General features: G+C 55.0%; 7 protein-coding genes across 7 annotated transcripts; 3 read left to right on the top strand and 4 right to left on the bottom strand.

The window, feature by feature from the left end:
• The first annotated feature begins 843 nt into the window (after positions 1-843).
• On the top strand, positions 844-3,731 carry BO72DRAFT_224442 (cell differentiation and development protein Fsr1). Its single transcript, XM_040939800.1, has 4 exons — positions 844-1,087; positions 1,179-1,457; positions 1,540-3,381; positions 3,437-3,731. Exons 1-4 carry the CDS (start codon positions 976-978, stop codon positions 3,694-3,696), a joined length of 2,493 nt encoding a protein of 830 aa, XP_040797801.1. The 5' UTR covers positions 844-975; the 3' UTR covers positions 3,697-3,731.
• A 552-nt stretch (positions 3,732-4,283) lies between these two features.
• On the bottom strand, positions 4,284-5,446 carry BO72DRAFT_488692 (uncharacterized protein). The gene is made up of 2 exons (XM_040948052.1): positions 5,221-5,446; positions 4,284-5,103 (listed from the first exon to the last, which is right to left on the bottom strand). Exons 1-2 carry the CDS (start codon positions 5,326-5,328, stop codon positions 4,516-4,518), a joined length of 696 nt encoding a protein of 231 aa, XP_040797800.1. The 5' UTR covers positions 5,329-5,446; the 3' UTR covers positions 4,284-4,515.
• A 195-nt stretch (positions 5,447-5,641) lies between these two features.
• BO72DRAFT_451317 (rRNA (cytosine-C5-)-methyltransferase NOP2) lies at positions 5,642-8,197 on the top strand. Its single transcript, XM_040945457.1, has one exon. It carries the CDS (start codon positions 5,707-5,709, stop codon positions 8,029-8,031), a length of 2,325 nt encoding a protein of 774 aa, XP_040797799.1. The 5' UTR covers positions 5,642-5,706; the 3' UTR covers positions 8,032-8,197.
• Positions 8,198-8,659: 462 nt separating this feature from the next.
• On the top strand, positions 8,660-9,166 carry BO72DRAFT_530712 (uncharacterized protein; the record flags this gene model as incomplete). The annotated part of the gene is made up of 1 exon (XM_040950315.1): positions 8,660-9,166. One exon carries the CDS (start codon positions 8,660-8,662, stop codon positions 8,969-8,971), a length of 312 nt encoding a protein of 103 aa, XP_040797798.1. The 3' UTR covers positions 8,972-9,166.
• Positions 9,167-9,527: 361 nt separating this feature from the next.
• BO72DRAFT_224288 (putative MATH and UCH domain protein) lies at positions 9,528-13,659 on the bottom strand. Its single transcript, XM_040939799.1, has 2 exons — positions 13,086-13,659; positions 9,528-13,024 (listed from the first exon to the last, which is right to left on the bottom strand). Exons 1-2 carry the CDS (start codon positions 13,465-13,467, stop codon positions 9,630-9,632), a joined length of 3,777 nt encoding a protein of 1,258 aa, XP_040797797.1. The 5' UTR covers positions 13,468-13,659; the 3' UTR covers positions 9,528-9,629.
• Positions 13,660-15,490: 1,831 nt separating this feature from the next.
• BO72DRAFT_488689 (deoxyhypusine synthase) lies at positions 15,491-16,940 on the bottom strand (the record flags this gene model as incomplete). Its single annotated transcript, XM_040948051.1, has 2 exons — positions 16,459-16,940; positions 15,491-16,390 (listed from the first exon to the last, which is right to left on the bottom strand). The coding sequence occupies exons 1-2, from the start codon at positions 16,687-16,689 to the stop codon at positions 15,491-15,493; spliced, it is 1,131 nt and encodes a 376-aa protein (XP_040797796.1). The 5' UTR covers positions 16,690-16,940.
• Positions 16,941-17,611: 671 nt separating this feature from the next.
• Positions 17,612-18,002, bottom strand: BO72DRAFT_451315 (uncharacterized protein). Its single transcript, XM_040945456.1, has one exon. It carries the CDS (start codon positions 17,991-17,993, stop codon positions 17,694-17,696), a length of 300 nt encoding a protein of 99 aa, XP_040797795.1. The 5' UTR covers positions 17,994-18,002; the 3' UTR covers positions 17,612-17,693.
• Between the last annotated feature and the right edge of the window lie 175 nt (positions 18,003-18,177).

Genomic DNA, 18,177 nt, shown 5'->3' with positions numbered 1-18,177 from the left:
TGACGAACCTTCCATGTAATTCCTGACTGTTTTCTAGGGATTCTTTGTGGCTATTGTAGAGGTAGGTATTGAGGTCTATATGCAGCGAGACTTGCCCCCTGTTGAGTGGACGGAAAAGAGTGCCATAGGTTTTTTTTTTTTTTTTTTGGATCTATCACAGAGCTTAATGGTAGCTTAGCCCAGTACGTAGTACTTTTGAAGTGGACTTTGACTTTAGGTAGTAGGCAGGGTGCAAAGCAGTCCAGTCGCCAACACTACCACCCTTATCGCACTACTCCACCCCGATAGACACACTTTTGAGTCAATTGCGACAGCTGGTCTATTGACCGCAATGGAATCAAAGAGGTTGGGAAAAGTCAATGCCCCGTGGCCAGCCCACCACTTCTCTTTCACCAGCCAGCGCTAAAAGCGGTTAAGGCCGCGTGGGCGCCTAGGGAGCCAACGACAGCTCGGCGGCGGCGGTGGCTTTCCCCGACCTCAACTCACAAGCAGCAACTGGAGAGAAACGCGCACCGGTGACCACTCAGTGACCAGTGACCAGCGACCAGTGAACCAGTGACCACCGTCCCAGCAGTCCCTCCACCACTACCCCCCCCCCCCCCCCCCCAAATCTCTCGGCTCAAGCTTGCATCGCTGACCCTTCTCCTTTCCTTGTCCGCTGGAAGTTCCCTCCTGCGACCGTTGATTCTTCTCACAGCGAGATTTCGCATTGTTTGTTTTCCTATCCATCGGTGCTGACCCGGTCTGGAACGTGGTGTCCTGCCGTTGTCGCCCCGTCATTGACCCTGTTGAACTTACCACCACCTATCTTCCAAACAGAAGTGCGACCTCCCCCCCGAGAGTTCCACTGATCAGTATCGCTCCCCCCTCCTCAGCTCGGACCATTTTCCCTCCGCTTGCGATCGCCGGAGCTCATATTCCGGCTCGCCTCGCCGCTTGATCGTCCGCTTCCCCCATTCCCATTGTTAATCTCGCATGGCTTGGCAGTCTCCCTCGGCCATGGCTGGGGGTGGAGGCTTCGTCGGGCCCGGAGGTGATGGGTCCCCCAATGGCGGGCAACCCCAGGGCACAGAATACACTTTACAAGGTGAGTCCAGGCTCCGAGGTTTGGGCGCGGAATCCAGGGGAGGGACACGAATGCTAATTCTTCCCTTGTCCGTTTTGTTATGGTGGTGTAGGTGTGATGCGCTTTCTGCAGACCGAATGGCACCGGCACGAACGAGACCGCAACGCCTGGGAGATTGAGCGCGCGGAGATGAAGTCCCGCATTGGCAAGCTAGAGGGCGATGTCCGCACGAGTAAACGCTTACATGAGTCGCTGGGGAAGCACGTCCGCTTGCTGGAGGCCGCCCTGAAGAAGGAGCGCGAGAAGGTCAAGAAGCTCAGTAACAATGAGAAGGTCGATGACACTCGAGATCCGAAGGAGATCGCCCGGGAGAGCATCAATGCGTTAAAAGGTTTCTCTTCTCTCTTTCTCCTGCTGTATTATAACTTGTCTGCTCGCCCTTCACGATTGACTGACTATCTAACCCGTCTTAGCTCAACATCCTCGGCCGCAAGGCGATGTGACCGATGCGGAGCACAATCCTGAGAACCACCACGAGTTCCGCCAGGAGAACGAGCGGGATAAGTCGCGGTTATATCTGTCCAAGTGCTCGCAGGAAGTTGCGTACCATGTCATTCCTTCATCCCACCCGCCCCCCGATCTCAGTGATCAAGACCTTCCGAACCATATCTACGGCAATCAGCAGCAAATGTCACAACAGACCTTGGAGGAGGTCTACCTGCAGCAACAGCGGCAGAAACAACACCAGCAGCAGCAGCAGGCGAACAACATGATGGCTCGGGAAGTGGCCCTGCAGAATCACCAGCCCATCATCACGCATTTCCCGGACAACGCCGCCCTTTCTCGTGCTCCTAGCCAGTTCGGCTATCCTCCTGGCTCGAGGGAGGCAATGGAGAGAAGACCCATGGAACCGCAACAGACCCCGATTACTGCCCTGGAAAACCGGAAGCAAGGGTTCGAATCTGCCCCAATGGAAGAGCGTGCTGGCACGGGGGAGCAGGTATATAATGGATACGGTTCGCAAGTAACAACCAAGGAGGAGACCCGGCAACCCCAACCTGTAGACGATGCAGATGGTTGGAATTTTGATGAACCTGCGGATGCAGCTCCTCCTGCTGAGCAAATACCTCCTCACCGCCCCGATGTCGATGCTTTCCCAAATGCCAATTTTGTGGGCGCCAAGTCTCCGGCGCGGGGTGGTTCAGTCTCCCATCGCCGAAAGAGCTCCGGTGCCAGAAGGAAGAGTGAAGGTGCTGCAGATCTTGCGGCGTCGAAACCAGATACTTCCTTCAAGGTTCGTTTCGCTCTCCGAGGTCACTTGGATGTTGTCCGTTCCGTGATCTTCACGGGTGGCGGCAGCCCTTCAGAGCCTGAGATCTGTACGTGCGGCGATGATGGGACCGTCAAGCGCTGGATTATTCCGGCAACCTATGGTACGTTTGGCGCCCACGGCGCCAACTCGAGCAACGATCTGGACATCACGAGCTACTTCACCCACCGCGGACATGTAGGAGCTGTGACTGCGCTAGCGGCTTGCTCGCCGTCACAGAACTTCTCCAACGGTGGTCGCGCGCTTGGCGATGGGTGGGTGTTCTCCGGGGGACAGGACTCCAGCGTGCGTGTCTGGGAACGTGGAAGGGTTGATCCCAAGGCCACACTTGAAGGTCACACGGATGCAGTATGGGGCCTGTGTGTTCTTCCTGGAACCGCGGGATCTGTCTTTGGCGATTCCTGCAGCCATTACGGCGGGCCTGATCGGATCCTGCTTGCGTCGGGTGGTGCCGATGGGCGGATTATCATCTGGGCAGTCAGCGCACCACCTCAGCTTTCGTCACCTCAAGCAGGATCCCGACGAGCGGGAGGCAGCCGGCGAGCTAACTCTATCTCGTCCGGTTCCAACTTCCCATCGTCGCCACAGCCGAGCACGGCAACCACCACGCCGTTCCACTACACAATGGTCCGTCAGATCGTGCGCTCAGATTCCCCTTCGCCTACGTGTATCAGTCCATTGTCGCTTGCAGGTATCAACTTTGTTGTCTCGTACACCGACGCATCGATCCTAGTTTACGATACGAGGACAGGTGAGGAAATTGCAGGGATGGCCAGTCTAGAAACGTACGACGGCACGCCCTCGACCGGGGTCAATGCGGTTGTTGCCACAACAGTCGGATTTGATGGCTCGGCCGGCCTTGATCCCAGCCGGACAATGGCAGAAGAGGAGGTTGTTCATGGCGCGACTGGGTCAAGCGGTGCCGAGGGGGTGATTATCAGCGGATACGAGGACCGTTATATTCGTTTCTTCGATGCTAACAGCGGTATGTCATATTCTGACGATGACTTTTTCGCGGATACTAATTTGCACTCGTCCAGGCCAATGCACATACACTATGCTCGCTCACCCGTCAGCGATTGCCTCGCTCTCCCTGTCTCCAGATGGACGAGAGCTTGTGTCGGCAGGCCACGACGCTAGTCTGCGGTTTTGGAACCTCGAGAAGCGGAGCTGCACTCAAGAAATCACGAGTCACCGGCTGATGCGTGGTGAAGGAGTGTGTTCTGCCGTGTGGAGCCGCGACGGCCGCTGGGTAGTCAGTGGAGGAGGCGATGGCGTCGTCAAGGTCTTCTCGAGATAACGAGGGGGGTTAATTTAAAGCTTCCGCGATGTATGAATCCGTTTCTTTTTGTTTCCAGCTGATACTTTCTTATGGCATGTTCCTTGGACGCATGAAATGGATGAGCGATTGGCCAGTTTCTTGAGCATTTGCAACGGTCTTTAATACCTGGCATATGTTCCTTTCTACTTTGTGATTATAGTTCTTATTTTCCTCTTCATACCTTTTTTTATTCGATCGGCTGCATCGCTCGCCACCTTTTCCTTTCGGGGACATTGTGCTTCCCCATTTTGATACATTTTCCAACCAGATAACATCATGGGACTGGAATCAAGACGGCTGCAGCTTTGTGTTGCGATTATTCAAGCATTCTACCCTAGGTTGTGGCAAGGACTCCGGATTTCTGTTACACTAAGCTTACTGATACCTCTGCCATGCATCTTGTGTATGCATCTTACATCGTCATCGTCTTCGTGAACATCTACCGTGCTTCCTTGGATGCTGTGCGGTTTTTTGATCCTTTAGTATGCCCGGGGTTGTGCTTCTGGGCTGTATAATGATTGCCGTGTTTGCTATCCTCTTGCGTTAGAACCTTCCTGAATGGACCTGTACATTTTCTGCCCCTACATGGCTGGACATAATACTTGAGTAGTAGACGTACACCACCCGCTGCACTAGCTGGAGCACCAATTGAGGCACATCGTACACAAGAAAGAAGATTTGATATTCACATCCCCAACATTAGATATAAACAAGGGTGTCATTTACCCTTTAGGTATCGTACCCCACCCACCAAGCCATCAACCCGAACAAAGGACCAAGGACAAAGGGCAAAGAACATCACTTGCTCCCCTCCCACGCCTCGCGAAACAGCCCCCTCAACCTTCTCGCCTCCTCCGCATCCTTCACCCTCTGCTCCAAGAACCCCTGCAAATCCTCCCAAAACGCCTCCGTCTTGACCACCTCCTCCCCACTCGGCCCAACCGCCGGCTTGCTAACCGGCTCCGCTGCCGTATTACCCTCGTGTTCTTCTTGTCCTTCACCCTCAGCAACAACCCTCCCACCCCCGAGCACCATAACCGCAACCTCCACCTCCTTCCCGCCGACCAACAACGCCGGCTCCTCGCTCAACATCTCCGCCAGCGTCTTGTTCCCCGTAACGGGCTTCTTGCGGTAGAGGATCTTGATCTTCTCGAGCGCGGGCTTCGCGTTCGCAGTGTCGACGATCCGCGCCCGCACCGCGTCCTTCAGGTCGGTGGCGGTCGTCGTGGCGAGGGGCACGTTGGGCAGGCGGAGTTCCAGCGCCGGGTTGCGGGCGGATTTCAGGACCACGGTGATGGATTTCGAGGAGCCCGGGGCGGCCGCGGCGGGGGTTTTCTTCTTGGGCATTGTTGTCGGGCGCGGGGGTTGGAGGCGGGGGAGGAGGTGCTGTTTCTTTTGTTAGGGCTTTGGTTTGGATGGGGGGGGCAATTGGGGGAAAGGGGGGTATAGGAGTATGGGGGAAGGGGTTGGATGGGGTATGGGCATGGGCTGCGGAGGGCGTACTGGTATGCGGGCGTTGGGGTCGTCGTGGACATAGTCGGCTCGGAGCTTGATGGGTCGGCTGTCCAGAGCGGAGAGGAAGGCTTTGGCGAAGGAGATTTCGGAGGCCATTTTGATGAAAAAGGAATGAGTTCTCCTTGGGGAGAGGTGTGTTTTGTAGTGTCTTGGTTTGTGGTTTGGGGGAGAAGGAAAAGAGGTGGTGAAGTGTGGGGTGGGGGGAGGGGGATAGATATGATGTCGATGGATGGAATTACCCGATCGGGATCAGAGGATGTTGTTGATGCAGCCGCAGATTGCGTCTCTGCCTTAGGCAGCAGTAAAGGCGGTGGGCCGGGCGCACCGCACTGCTGGCTCTGACCGCCCGCGGGAAAAAATGTACGGCGATGGAAAGAAAAAAAAGTTTAGATCTTTCCCCCGAGTTGATCAGACAGGAACCGACTTGTCAAACCTCCCTTTTTTCCCGAATTTCTGTCACAGTCCTTATTCACTATGGGTCGGGGAAATCGCATGAAGAAGCAGGGTCCTCCTGCCCCGCTGGATGAGTCCAAGATCACCATCTACAAAAAGCGCAAGGCCACTGAACCCCAGACCAAGCCCGCCGAGTCGGGCAAGAAGCGGAGAAGAGCGGCCGCTGAGGAGGAGGAGGAGGAGTCCGTCAAGCCCATCGCCAAGAAGAAGGCCAATGGTGCTGTGAACGGCAAGGCGACCAAGGTCGAGGCTAAGCCCAAGGCTAAGACTCAGGGTAAGGAGCAGAAGAAGCCCGCCGCGGCGAAGAAGTCGAGTTTCATGGATTCGGACGACGAGGCGGAGGAGGATGATGAGGATGCGTGGTCCGACTTGGACGACGAGGAGATGCAGGACGATGAGTTCGGCGACCTCGATGCCGTGAGCGATGACGAGATGGCCTCCGATGATGATGACTCGGTTGTCGACTCCGAGGACGACGACCACCCCCGCGAAGCCATGTTCTCCGACGATGAAGACCTTTCCGACGCGGAGGAGAGGCTGACGGCTGCCAACATTGAGGGTCTATCCCGGAAATTGGATATGGCGAGACAGGAGGAGGAGGAAGAGGCCGAGCTCGAATTGCAGGAATCCGCCATGCAGACCAACATCGCGGGCGACCGTCCCGACGTCTTCGCCGACGACGTGGGCCAGCCCGGTCTGGCCCCCGACCTCCAGCTGCTCCGCACGAGAATCACCGACACCATCCGTATCCTGGGCGACCTGAAGACCCTCGGCCAGCCCGGAAAGTCGCGAACCGACTACGTCAACCTGCTCCTCGGCGACATCTGCACCTACTACGGCTACACGCCCTACCTCGCCGAGAAGCTCTTCAACCTCTTCACCCCCATGGAGGCGTTTGCCTTCTTCGAAGCCAACGAAACTCCGCGTCCTGTTGTTATCCGTACGAACACCCTGCGCACCAACCGTCGGTCATTGGCCCAGGCTTTGATCAACCGCGGTGTGGTCCTCGAGCCTGTCGGAAAGTGGTCCAAGGTCGGTCTGCAGGTCTTCGAGTCTGCCGTTCCCCTGGGTGCCACTCCCGAGTACCTGGCCGGTCACTACATTCTCCAGGCCGCCTCCTCCTTCCTTCCCGTCATGGCCCTGGCCCCTCAACCCAACGAGCGTGTTCTCGATATGGCCTCCGCCCCCGGTGGTAAGACCACTTACATCTCGGCTCTGATGCGCAACACCGGTACCGTCATCGCCAATGATGCCAGCAAGCCCCGTGCCAAGGGTTTGATTGGTAACATCCACCGTCTCGGCTGCAAGAACACCATTGTGACCAACATGGATGCCCGCACTGCCTTCCCCAAGGCCATGGGTGGCTTCGACCGTGTCCTTCTTGATGCCCCCTGTACCGGTACCGGCGTTATCTCCAAGGATCCCAGCGTCAAGACCTCCAAGAACGAGCGCGACTTCCTTGCCATTCCCCACATGCAACGCCAGCTGCTTCTGGCCGCCATCGACTCCGTCGACCACAACTCTAAGACGGGAGGCTACGTTGTCTACTCGACCTGTAGTGTTACCGTGGAGGAGAACGAGGCGGTGGTCAACTACATTCTGCGCAAGCGCCCCAACGTCAAGCTCGTCGACACTGGTCTGGGTGACTTCGGTAGCCCCGGTATGACCAGCTACATGGGCAAGCACTTCGACGCCAAGATGACCTTGACCCGCCGGTACTTCCCCCACCGTGAGAACGTCGACGGTTTCTTCGTCTGCAAGCTCAAGAAGACCGGCCCGTCCCCGACCGGCAAGCCCGGCGACGCCGCCGCCGCCGCCGCCGCAACCACCAAGTCCGACCGCAAGGCCAGCAAGTCCCCGTCCGCCCCCTCCACCGACGACGAGAGCATCGACAAGACCCCGATTGTCGACGAAGACGGTATGGTTCTGGAGACCGAGGGTGGCTCGTTCGGTCCCTTCGAGGAAGACGACCAGGACGCCGAGCGCATTGCCCGCGCGGAGCGCAACCGCCTGCGTCGCAAGGGTCTCAACCCGAAGGCCGTGAAGCCCGCCAAATCCTCCAAGCCCAAGAGCGATTCCGAAACCGAGAAGCCCGCCGTGGAGGCCTCCCCTAAGACGGAGAAGAAGAAGGCGGCTGATGCCGACACCAAGGCCAAGAAGGATGAGGCTAGTTCGTCCCCGGCCGCCAAGAAGCCTGCGAAGAAGACCAAGACGCAAGAATCCACCCCGGCCACCCCTGCCACTCCCGCCACCTCTACAACTACTCCCTCCGACAAGAAGAAGAGCGCCGCGAAGAAGCAGGCCGATAATAAGAGCGGAAAGTCCAAGAAGCCTGCCAAGAAATAAGAGAGGGCGGTAGTTGGGTTTGCATATATTATGTCTGGTTTGAAACAAAAGCATTAGTCTCGTGTTTGGTATGGGTGGCGCATACTTTGTTTTCTTTTAGTGTTTTGAAATGGATAGATAGCTTCGGTTTGAAGTTCGTCAATAGATACCATTATGTTTGTGCAAAGGCTAGACTGAATGACTACTGTATTTTGTGATAGGGTTAGAGTGTAGGTGGATGGTGTCAATGAATCATCGACACTGATACTGAGTTGAGTATCTGGCTCGTCTCCGCGTCAAGCATGTTTACTTCTGAGGAAGTCTGGTTCACAGCCCAGCAAACCCAGCCATGCAACTAGAATCAGAAGCAAGTCTTGACGTTGAGGCTTGCCCTATGCTTTACCTTTGTAAACTCACCCTCAAGCAGGAGACCCTATATGTAGGACCTACCCAGTCCGCATCCATCGAGCACATATCTACCTCTGTGCAAACAATCCCACGACCTCAAATCCAACCCCAACCCCAACCCCTATAACAATCACTCTTACGCACTGCACACCTGAGCTCAACCATTCATCACCTCCCAAAATCACATACAACATCACACGCAACCCCACGAAACCCAGCAATATCCGAACCCCCCCAAAAAATGAACCCCACCCTCCTCTCAACCATCCTCCCCCTCCTTTCCTCAATCGAAGGGATCGAAGCCTGCTACACCGGCGACCACAACAACTGCAACTGGGAGGGCAGCGCGCCGGCGTGCGGCACTAGCCCGGACCACGTGGGCACCGAGGACGCGCAGGGCCGCACCTTCGTCGCCACGACCGAGTTGGGCACCGCCCGGTACTTTTGCGACTGGGAGCGGGGGCAGCCCCGCGGCGGGGACTGCTGCCAGGCTTACGGGAATGGGTGCTGGAGTGGGTATAAGCGGTTGTGGTGTGCGGATCGGAAGTGTTGATTTTCTTTCCCTTGGGGGGTTTAACGGGGGGATAAAGGGTTAGTTGGGGTGGATGGGAGGGGGCGGGGCTCTTAGCTGGTTGTTTGCGGGGGAAGTTGTATGCACTTTGTCGTTGGGCTTTTGCTCTCGGTGGGCTATTGGGATTATTGGAGATGAGGGAGGGATACGGATGGATGACTGCAGGGCTGGGGCTTGTGTTTGGGTGGTATTTGGATGTGGATGAGGGTTGGACTGGATAAGGGAGGGCTGTTGGGAGGAGATGAATGGGGTTGGGTTCTTTGGCAGATGTTGTATGTTAAGGTGTAGCAGAGTTAAGAAGGCCGACTGATCGATCTGCTGAGCCTCGAACGTACTTTTACAGACAAGCGGGATTGCAGGTGACAAAGCATGGATTGTAAGCAACAAAGCAAGAGTTTTGAGCAACGATCTTCATTCACACGTTTATGGACAAGCATCTTATCTTTCAAACTTTGCTATGCATCAAGCAAAAGAACTTAAAAAAGCAGGCAGCAGGCAGGTATCTAACGGAAAGCACCACGCTATCTAAGCATCCCCTTCATATATCCATAGCCATAACTTCTAAACCTTTCAACACCTTGTCACTCCATTCTGTACCATTCAGCATATTCCCCAACGCAATTTCAAAAATCAATACCGGTCAGGTTCGGTAAATCTTCACCACGCTGATGATGCTCTTCCGACAGATCGGGCAGAGATCCACTTGGCGAGCACACGTTACGCACGCGCAGACATGTCCACAGTCATAGAACAGGGCATCCTGCTCGTCGCCATAGCAAATCTGACACAGATCCATCTCCTCGTCCGCCACTTCCCAGTAGCTAATACCCTTGCCGTGGCGCTTGCCGTCCTTGTAGCCACCCACGTACTTGTTGCCGGTCTTGCGCTCGACAAAGGTACCCTGACCGTGGCAGATACCCTCGGACCAGTCGCCTTCATAGGTATCGCCAATCGGGTACTCCATATAGCCGCTGCCGTGGCGCTTGCCGAGCACGAAATCACCCACGTACGTGGCCGCAAGGTCGGAGACGTGCGTGCCCTTGCCGTGGAAGTAACCCTTCATGAATTCACCGCTGTAGTACTCGCTGGTGAACGTGGCCCTGAGGGTCTTCGTACCCGTGTGAGCCCGCGTAGGATGTCTGCGCGAGGCGGCCCACAGATAGCGAACAAGTTGGTCAGGGTTGGCGAACATGCCCTCAATGTTGAGTTTGAGACGGCGATCCTTGTTAACCTTATCCCCAACTATAAAGCAGGTACCATCCGGCACGAAAGTCTCGAACGTCTCACCGGAAGCCATGGTGGTCACGTTAGTACCATCCACACGCTGCCAGACCTGGAAGTCCTTCATTGGCGCCCACTTGAGGTGCTTGCGAATAGCGGCCTTGATGTTTTCTTCCTTCTTCGAGAAGAAAGAGCCCACGGTCCGTAGGATCTGCGCCTCAATGTCGAAGACTTGGATGAAGTAGTACACGTGCTCCACTGGTTGAGGGACTTCAACCTCTGCAGGGGCATCCACGCTCACAACAGTCTCAACTGGAGCGTCAGAGGGCGTCTCGATGGATTCCTCGACCACGGGAACGGGCTCAGAAGCCTCAACTTCCATTTGTTGAAGATCCTCTGCGATGATTGCAGCAATGACGGCATCATTCTCATCTCTCGCAGCAGTGTCCTCAACGTGGACTGTCTCAGCGACCTGGCTTTCGGTGGCTGCTTCAGCATCCTGTGGGTTGGTCTCGGGGTCGACTTCACGAGACGCTGGTTCCGGAACAATGCTATCCAACAAATGCTCCGGAATATTGCCAGATGAGCTGGGCTCGGCAGCGCCGACCTCATGAAGAGACTGTCTATCCTCGGAAGACTCGGAACCGTCTCGCTCAAGAATAGCCTCCTCTGGCTTGGCTTCCATAGCAATGGCTTGCTGCGGGTCCGCGATGGCGAACAGCTTCGCATCTGCATCCGAAACAATCTCCATCCAGAAGCGAGCCGTCTTGGCAGGCAGCTCCAGACTGTTGGATAGCTCTGTGATGCGGGCAAAAGCGAGTGTAGGACCAAACTGGTCGCGAGTGTGTCCAATCTGCCACAAGCGAACATATTCAGGACTAGTGGTCTGCTCCGTCTTGGTCGACGCCCACAACGCAATTTTCTTGCGGAGATCAACATAGTTGGACGAGCGAGGCACCGTTAGATACATCACGCTGTTTGCCGTTTTGGCCTGTGCCATCAGATCGTAGGTATCAAATAGACTGTCCAATTGGTCGTACTTCGGAAGCGAGTAGACTTCAACTTCGATCTCATCCTTTTCAGTCGAAGCCAAAGGCAAGTTTCCGGTCTCGTAGTATTCCTTCAGCGACGCGGACACCTCCCACGGTCCCTGAGGACCAGGCAAGTAATCCTGCACGACGTCGCTGCGAATGTACATCACTGCGATGGCGACGTCGTGGCCGGTCTTGTGATCAGGCTTTTGCGAGGCGTCCAGACCAAGGTGAGGTCCCAGAGCAGTCTTGCGAGTCAGACATTCGACACGGTTGTCGCTCCCATCATCGAAAGCCAGCCACCTGGTACCAGGTCCACCTGGGCGAAGAATACTGAAGAACTTGCCTGAGGTGCGTCGGCCACGGTGGACGATGTACCCATACAGGACATACTTGCCATCCTGACCATCCAGCAAATAAGGTGCGAGGTCTAGCTCTTCATCCAGCTCGACCCGGTTGTAAAGGAGGCGCCACTGCCGAGCTGCCTTATCCAAATGCTGACGATCAAGCTCCAGGTGTAGGATGGGTGGAAGCACCCACCGTCCCGGCTTGGCACTAAGGTATTGAGTGAAGGCGTCGCTGGTGGTCTTGACCTGATCCGCAGATACGCAGATGCGGGAATTGTATTCCTTCGGTATGGTGTTAATCACACCCTCTCCTGTCGCATCAACAGGAACTGACTCGACAGACGGGCTGTCGAACAGCTGGGCGAGCTCATGTACTGCATCGGTGCCCTCGAGCTCGATCTCGAGGGTCCGACGCAAACGCTCCCAAAATTCGCACACATCCCCCGAGTACTCATGCGAGTTCCGCAGAATTGATGTGATGAGATCAGTGTCTACGTACTGCAGTGATTGGCCTCGCGAACGCAGCTGCCAGAGGAACTTCTGCAACGCGTCACAAAGCGGCTTGGGTTTGACATCACAGTCACTGAGATGTTCCAAGACGTTCGCTTTCTGGATAATCTTGCAGAAGGGAGCAAGGTGCAGCCACGTGGCGAGCCCGGCTACCTCCGCACTGTGGTTGATAACCGAGTCACCTAAGGGACGGTAGCCAGTCAAGCTCAAGCTGTCCCAAGTAGGCTCGGTGTCACTGGCATGCCACCAAAGCGACCGAGTGGGATCGTCGACGATGCGGATGTAAGCATCGAACGCGAGCGTATCGTGCCGAAGCAGTGCCTGGCGCTGGCCCCGCTGACGGCGATGGATCTGGTCCCACGGGCCGTGGAAGTTAGTCCAGCCCCAGTCCAGGTTATGTGAGTTGAACTGGTGGCATGACGACTGCATCCAACCCGTTCGAGGCTCCTCTGGGTTGTAGAGTATGACGCCAATCTGAGCGGACACCCGCCAGGAACCAGCCCCGGCAGCATTCTCCTGGCGAGCATGAGGGTACTGCGCCTTGAATTGCTCAAGCCATGCAGCCGTATCCTCAGTCTCTGCAAACTTGATGTCAAGCTCGGGAGCATTGTTGTCCAAGCTCTCTTCAGCAGGGCCCTGGAGCACCTTGAATTCCGTATCCGGATAAGACTTCTCTGGAGTGGGCATGGTCGGAGAGCACTCGATGTAAATGCTCAGCGAGTTGACATTGTTACCGCGTGGGAAGAACTTGATGGTCCACCAATAGCCACCCATGTAAGCTGGGGGCGAGCGCATGATTTTAGCGCGGTTGGGGCGGTCCGGAGAGCCACGAACGCCTTTGATCTTCCACGTCAGACGTGCCTTCTGGATAGGACGGTACTCTGGATCATCTAGATCGGCGTGGAAATTCTTCTCCCAGTAGTCATCTAGGCTGGTCAGCAGTCCGCTCCACGTTTCTAACCTTCGTCCCATGGTTTGGAAGCTTACACTCATAGGCGCTATAGTCGCCATCCGCCGCAGATTCAATTTCCTTCATCTCTGTTTCGTCCGGCACTGTAGAGTCCTCCTCAATCTCGGCCCAGTAGGCATGCTCTAATTCAGGTGGAGCTGATTGACCCGCTAATGCCGGGTCGGCATCCTCGATGGTCTGTGTTTCGCCTTGCGGGGCATCTGGGAGCTCCTCAGATCGGGGCTCTGTCGACGGTTGGGAAGGCATGTCGCTAGGCGGCTCAGGAGAATCCTCCGTGGTGGTCTCAATGGCCACCGTTGTTGCCGTGGCTGGCTCAGTGGGAATGGAGTCGGTGGTGAGGATGATCGGAGGGGGCACCTGGTCCACCGATGCGATTGAAGTCTCGATCTGAGTATCCATTTCTGAGATTCAAAGAAGATGGACAAGTGGGACAACAATCAAAAGACAAGTAGTAGTAGCAATAGGATGGCCTGTCCCTAAAGGCTACTGTCAAAGGCGAGACAAAACACGAGTCAGGGAGGGCTAGACTGGGGAGGATGAGTCAAAGCTGAGAAAAACGAGGAGTCTTAGCCTCAGAATGTGTGCAACCAACGGAAGACAATCAGACATTCAATGGTCAGGAAGTCTGCTGCAATGCTGCCTGCTCGAGTGTTTGAATGGCAGGCTGACGAGTCCCAAAAGAGTGGTCAGGCTGCTGGACAGAGGGGCAATGATGGGGGGAATTGAGATGTGAGAGCCTGACAGGCAGAAAAAGAGCGAGGGTCTAGAAAAGGCCAACGATAAGATGCAACGAGCAAGGCTTATCGGGGGAGAAGGGGGAAAGTGGCCCAAGGCTGGAGCAGCAGCAGAAAATAAATTAGGGGCACAAGTGTCAACCACTAGTGCTGAGAAAGACAACAATGAGAGAAAGGGATGGTGTGAGGGGAAGTGGAGGTTGGCTGATGCTCAGCAACAGTCTATCACAGTTAGACTAATCACACTGAATCGGAGAGATTGTGCTGTACTCCTCCGTATGGTATATCAAATCCGGGGGAGGAAATGCGGGAAGTATAGATAAGTAGAGAGAGAAGCTATCCCAACCCGCGAAAAGAGGATGAAAGATGGTCAAAACGTAGGAAAGCAGATGAAGGGAGGAAAGAAGAGGAAGAGGGAATGGACGGACTGAAAAAAGAAGAAGAGGAAGAATAATAATAATAATAATAATAAATCAGAAGAAGCAACAAAAGCGACAGAGCCTACTGATCGAGGGGGAAGAGCCAATGGCAAAAGGATGAGGATGAGGCGGCAATGCAGCGGCCAAATCACGAGGCGCTCACCGCTGGTTATTGGGGAATCAGAGCCACTTCTGAACTTCTGCTTCTTTTTTTCCCCCGGATTATTAACATCCGTCTCCATCCCGTCCATTGCCACCGCACTCGGATAAAGCAATTAGAGATGAAAAGAACTGAGAGAGAAATTCAATTGTATTCACCCAACCAAATTGAATGGAAAGAACCAACCAAAAAAGATCCCCCCCCGAAAAAAATAAAGAGAGAGGAAGACGGAATATCTTATCGATTGTCGTGCGATTGATCGACCGAACTAGCCGGGGGGAAACAACACACCAGGAACTGACCTGTCAATTTGCGTTGGTTGCCTTTCCCCTCCTTTCCATCAATTCCCCCCTCACCCCCCCCTCTTCACTCTCGAGAAAAGAAGTAGGTATGATTTCAACACGTCCAATTCCAATCAAAGAAAACATCTTCAAGGCAAGGAAACTCCGTTTCATTGTTCACTATCACAGTTACAACTTTTCCTTCGTTGAGTTCTTTGTGCAGTAGGTCTTTTTTGCATGCTTCCCTCGGAACGGCAAGTCAAACACCCAGGTCCGTCCGATCCTCTAACCGGTGGCAACAGTCCCGGATAGAACAAACTAATTGAGGGCCTTTTCCACGGCCACCACGGCCATGATCGACCTGTGGAACGCTCCATCGACCCAGTGCAGTTCCATCGGTACCATTCGCCGTTCACCCATTAGTATTTTCCCCTCTTCGCCCAAACTTTTTGCCCCTCTGCCGATCCAACAACTTCGCCCGACCCTCCGGGTTTTCGATGGTTTGCCGTCCTCTGCCGTGCAGACTCTGACCCAGGGACTCGGAGCTGCTCGTCCGATTTGCCTCCCTTCTGGATGTCCTCTTTGGCCGCTGCGCAATGAGTGGGGGGGGGGGGTTAGCGTGACCGTAGCGCCACGCCTGGATCGGCCTCGAGTTATCGACGCGGGGCCGAGATAGGAGGGGAGCTCCCCGAGAAATCGCCCAAGTGCTCAGTGACCTCGAATGAGCGAAATCCGCGGCCTTGGGAGTACTGAAGTACAGAAACTGGAAACGAATCATGCAACGGCCATCTCGCTAGATGTCTGCCGATATCTACGCAGTGGCCATGATCAATTCTTGGACTGGGAAGCATCCGGTGCTCCTGCATCTGCTCTCGCAAACGAAGCGGCCACAATGAGTGGGAAGACCACTGTGGCTTCCGCATACACCTTCACCGACTCACCGTCAGCTTTGATCTTGCCCCAGCTGACGGCCTCATCCGGTCGCGCCCCGGCATCGCTTCCATCGAACTCCTGACCAGTATTCACGTAGACCGCATGCTCCGCACCGTTCCTCATCAGACAGGCATTCGCAATATGGTGTTTAATGACCCCACCTCCGAGGATGATCATTCCCGCTCGAGCAGCACGAACAGCCATGGTATTGATCCGGCGCACATCGTCGACAATATCAACGCGCAACCGTTGCGGGGAAGATTTGAAAGTGTGGAAGTAGAGCATGTCTCCAAGGGAGCCGTCCGTCAGGGCCGGGCAGAAGACGGGGATATTGTTGCGGGCGGCCCAATACAGCACCGAGTCCTCATTGTTGATTTCACGGCCCAGGCGCTCGGTGATGCGACTCGGGGTCCAGTGCAGTTCGTCCTCCTCGTCCCCCGTTTCCAGCGCCTTTTTCTTCGCGGCCTCCTGCTCCTCTAGCATCTTATCCAAAATCGGGACCAACCAATCCTCAAAGGCACAGTAATTGCTATTGGGGACAATCAAATTGCCGATACGATTCAAACCCTTCGCCCGCAATCCCGCGCCGGGTGTGCTGAAGGAGCCCATGTAGGTTGGAGCCAAGCACTTGATCAAATCTTCTTCCACACCGCCAGCGGTGGTGACAATGGCGGAAACATGGTTGTTTTTGACGAGGTAGCGGATGGTGTCGCGGAGGCCGGAGGAGATTAAGTTGGAAGTGTACCCGAGGAAGATGGTCGTTTTGGCACCGGTTTCGGGATGACGGTAAGCTTTCTTTCACAACCGGGCGCTGTCAGCGAATATACCTTTTTAGATTTGGATGATGGTAGAGGTGGCCTTACCATGTTGTTGATAATGCGGGCAGCGTCTGCGACCGCACTACCTTGGAAACCCGTGTACCTCATGTTGTCGACCAATTCGGCAACGGTGATGTCTCGGTCCTTGTAAAGATCAAAGTCCACTCCGCTCACTTTGTGTGTGCCTTCTGGAACAGGCTCGGACGCGACCAAGACAGCATCGGTGACGGAGGAGGGAGGGGCATTCTCAGCCGCCGGGACGTTGTTCGCAGACATTTTTAGGGAAACCAGTTGATTGGGATTGAATGCTAGGTAAACGAACGAGAAAAAGCACTAGGTTGAATCTCAATATTGTTCCCTCGATGTCAATTCTCGATGGAAGGAATGCGAGACAAGTGGTGAAGGTTGGTGGTCACGTCAAGGAAAAAAAAAAAAGCGGGTTGTGTTTTCCCCTTAGGCTAGCCTTTTTTCGTTGGCACTTTTCCCCCCCTCTTCTACTAGGAGCGGGGGGGCTCGCAGGAAATGCCCGGCGGCGGGAATTGGCAGATGGCAGGCAGTTCAAGTTGGCAGGCATTTAGCACCCGGAGGCAGAATGGGCAGCCGCTGCAGGAATGCCTGAGTTCATGCCTGAGGCCACCAATGATTATAGACACCTGAGGCATCGGGTGGAAACTGGACCCCTGGCCTGAGCTGGCCTGAGGCCAACTCCACAAGTTCAAGTTATTTTTGAGTTTCCCCTAGAAAAGCGAGTCCCTGCAATCGAGTGACTCCCTGGCCAACTAAAAGCTTCCGACTCCATTGCCTGGGCCCCATCGCTGAGTCTGGTCAGAGTCGCTCGTTTTTCCCTCTTGCTCCAACCTCGAACCTCTGTCATGATCCTCCTCTTCTTGACTCTGTCTAGATTCTGACCTCGAAATCCTTCCAGTCCTTCCAGTCCTTCCATTCCATCTTCAATAATCATTTACCTTCTGTTTTTAACCTCTTAACCTCTTCAATACCATCGGATTTCCCTTCCAACCACCGCCGTTACACGCAAACCGATCTTGGGGTCTCTGGGCGCGTTCCGGAACCGAGAACGAAGACCGCGATCCCATCGCTGTGGATTTTGCTGCCCAGCTCCCACTCCCACTCCCACTCCCACTCCTACTCCCACTCCCTTGCAGCGCAGTCTTTCCCGGTGAATTACTTGACACGTTGTCGTTCATCAAACAGTGCGTGCGACAGTTCCAGTTACGTTGAAAGATCAGGTAAATTGAGTTTACGTCTTTTGGTTTTGTTTGCTATTGTTTCCGTCCGAAGTTTGAAGTTTTGCGGTTCTTCATGATCATCATCTCATCTCCATCACCCTCATCATCCTCACGTTCTTTATTCTCGGCCACTTCGATGAAGAATTCCGGCCGTGTAAGACACTGTATTCCGTTGCCTGGGTCGTGACCAGCCAGAAGGTCTCCCCTCGCACTGGAAATCGAAAATCTGTCTGCTGCCGCCTGCGTGATCCCCGATCCACCCAGGAAAGCTGCCCCGGCTTGTCCAGTCACGGGCTGAAACAATCGGCGCCAACCGTGGCTGCCGCTAAGCATGAGGGATGGTGCCAAATTGGGATCCGCGCTAAGTGGGTTGAACTGGATTCATGCTAAATTGATTACCTAATTTTCAATCCTGGCCCGTGCGTTTCTCTTTTTCCAGCACTGACTGCGCCCATGCTGGGCTGGCTCGGGGCTGGCATGCTTCATTCTACCATCACGTGTTCTCCACTGCCCGTTC

The sequence above is a fragment of the Aspergillus fijiensis genome, assembly GCF_003184825.1.
Source record: "Aspergillus fijiensis CBS 313.89 unplaced genomic scaffold BO72scaffold_55, whole genome shotgun sequence".
Classification (NCBI taxonomy): domain Eukaryota; kingdom Fungi; phylum Ascomycota; class Eurotiomycetes; order Eurotiales; family Aspergillaceae; genus Aspergillus; species Aspergillus fijiensis.
The sequence above is the reverse complement of the archived record's forward strand: the minus strand, read 5'-3'. Positions and strand labels throughout refer to the sequence as shown.

Bases quoted from the DNA above. Each gene is read 5' to 3' on its own strand.
- BO72DRAFT_224442 (XM_040939800.1), top strand. From the start codon at position 976: ATGGCTTGGCAGTCTCCCTCGGCCATGGCTGGGGGTGGAGGCTTCGTC. The intron at 1,088-1,178 runs GTGAGTCCAGGC...ATGGTGGTGTAG, and splicing joins CACAGAATACACTTTACAAG to GTGTGATGCGCTTTCTGCAG. The intron at 1,458-1,539 runs GTTTCTCTTCTC...AACCCGTCTTAG, and splicing joins GAGCATCAATGCGTTAAAAG to CTCAACATCCTCGGCCGCAA.
- BO72DRAFT_451315 (XM_040945456.1), bottom strand. From the start codon at position 17,993: ATGCTTAGCGGCAGCCACGGTTGGCGCCGATTGTTTCAGCCCGTGACT.
- BO72DRAFT_451317 (XM_040945457.1), top strand. From the start codon at position 5,707: ATGGGTCGGGGAAATCGCATGAAGAAGCAGGGTCCTCCTGCCCCGCTG.
- BO72DRAFT_224288 (XM_040939799.1), bottom strand. From the start codon at position 13,467: ATGGATACTCAGATCGAGACTTCAATCGCATCGGTGGACCAGGTGCCC. The intron at 13,025-13,085 runs GTAAGCTTCCAA...TGACCAGCCTAG, and splicing joins CGACTATAGCGCCTATGAGT to ATGACTACTGGGAGAAGAAT.
- BO72DRAFT_488692 (XM_040948052.1), bottom strand. From the start codon at position 5,328: ATGGCCTCCGAAATCTCCTTCGCCAAAGCCTTCCTCTCCGCTCTGGAC. The intron at 5,104-5,220 runs GTACGCCCTCCG...CAAAAGAAACAG, and splicing joins ACCCCAACGCCCGCATACCA to CACCTCCTCCCCCGCCTCCA.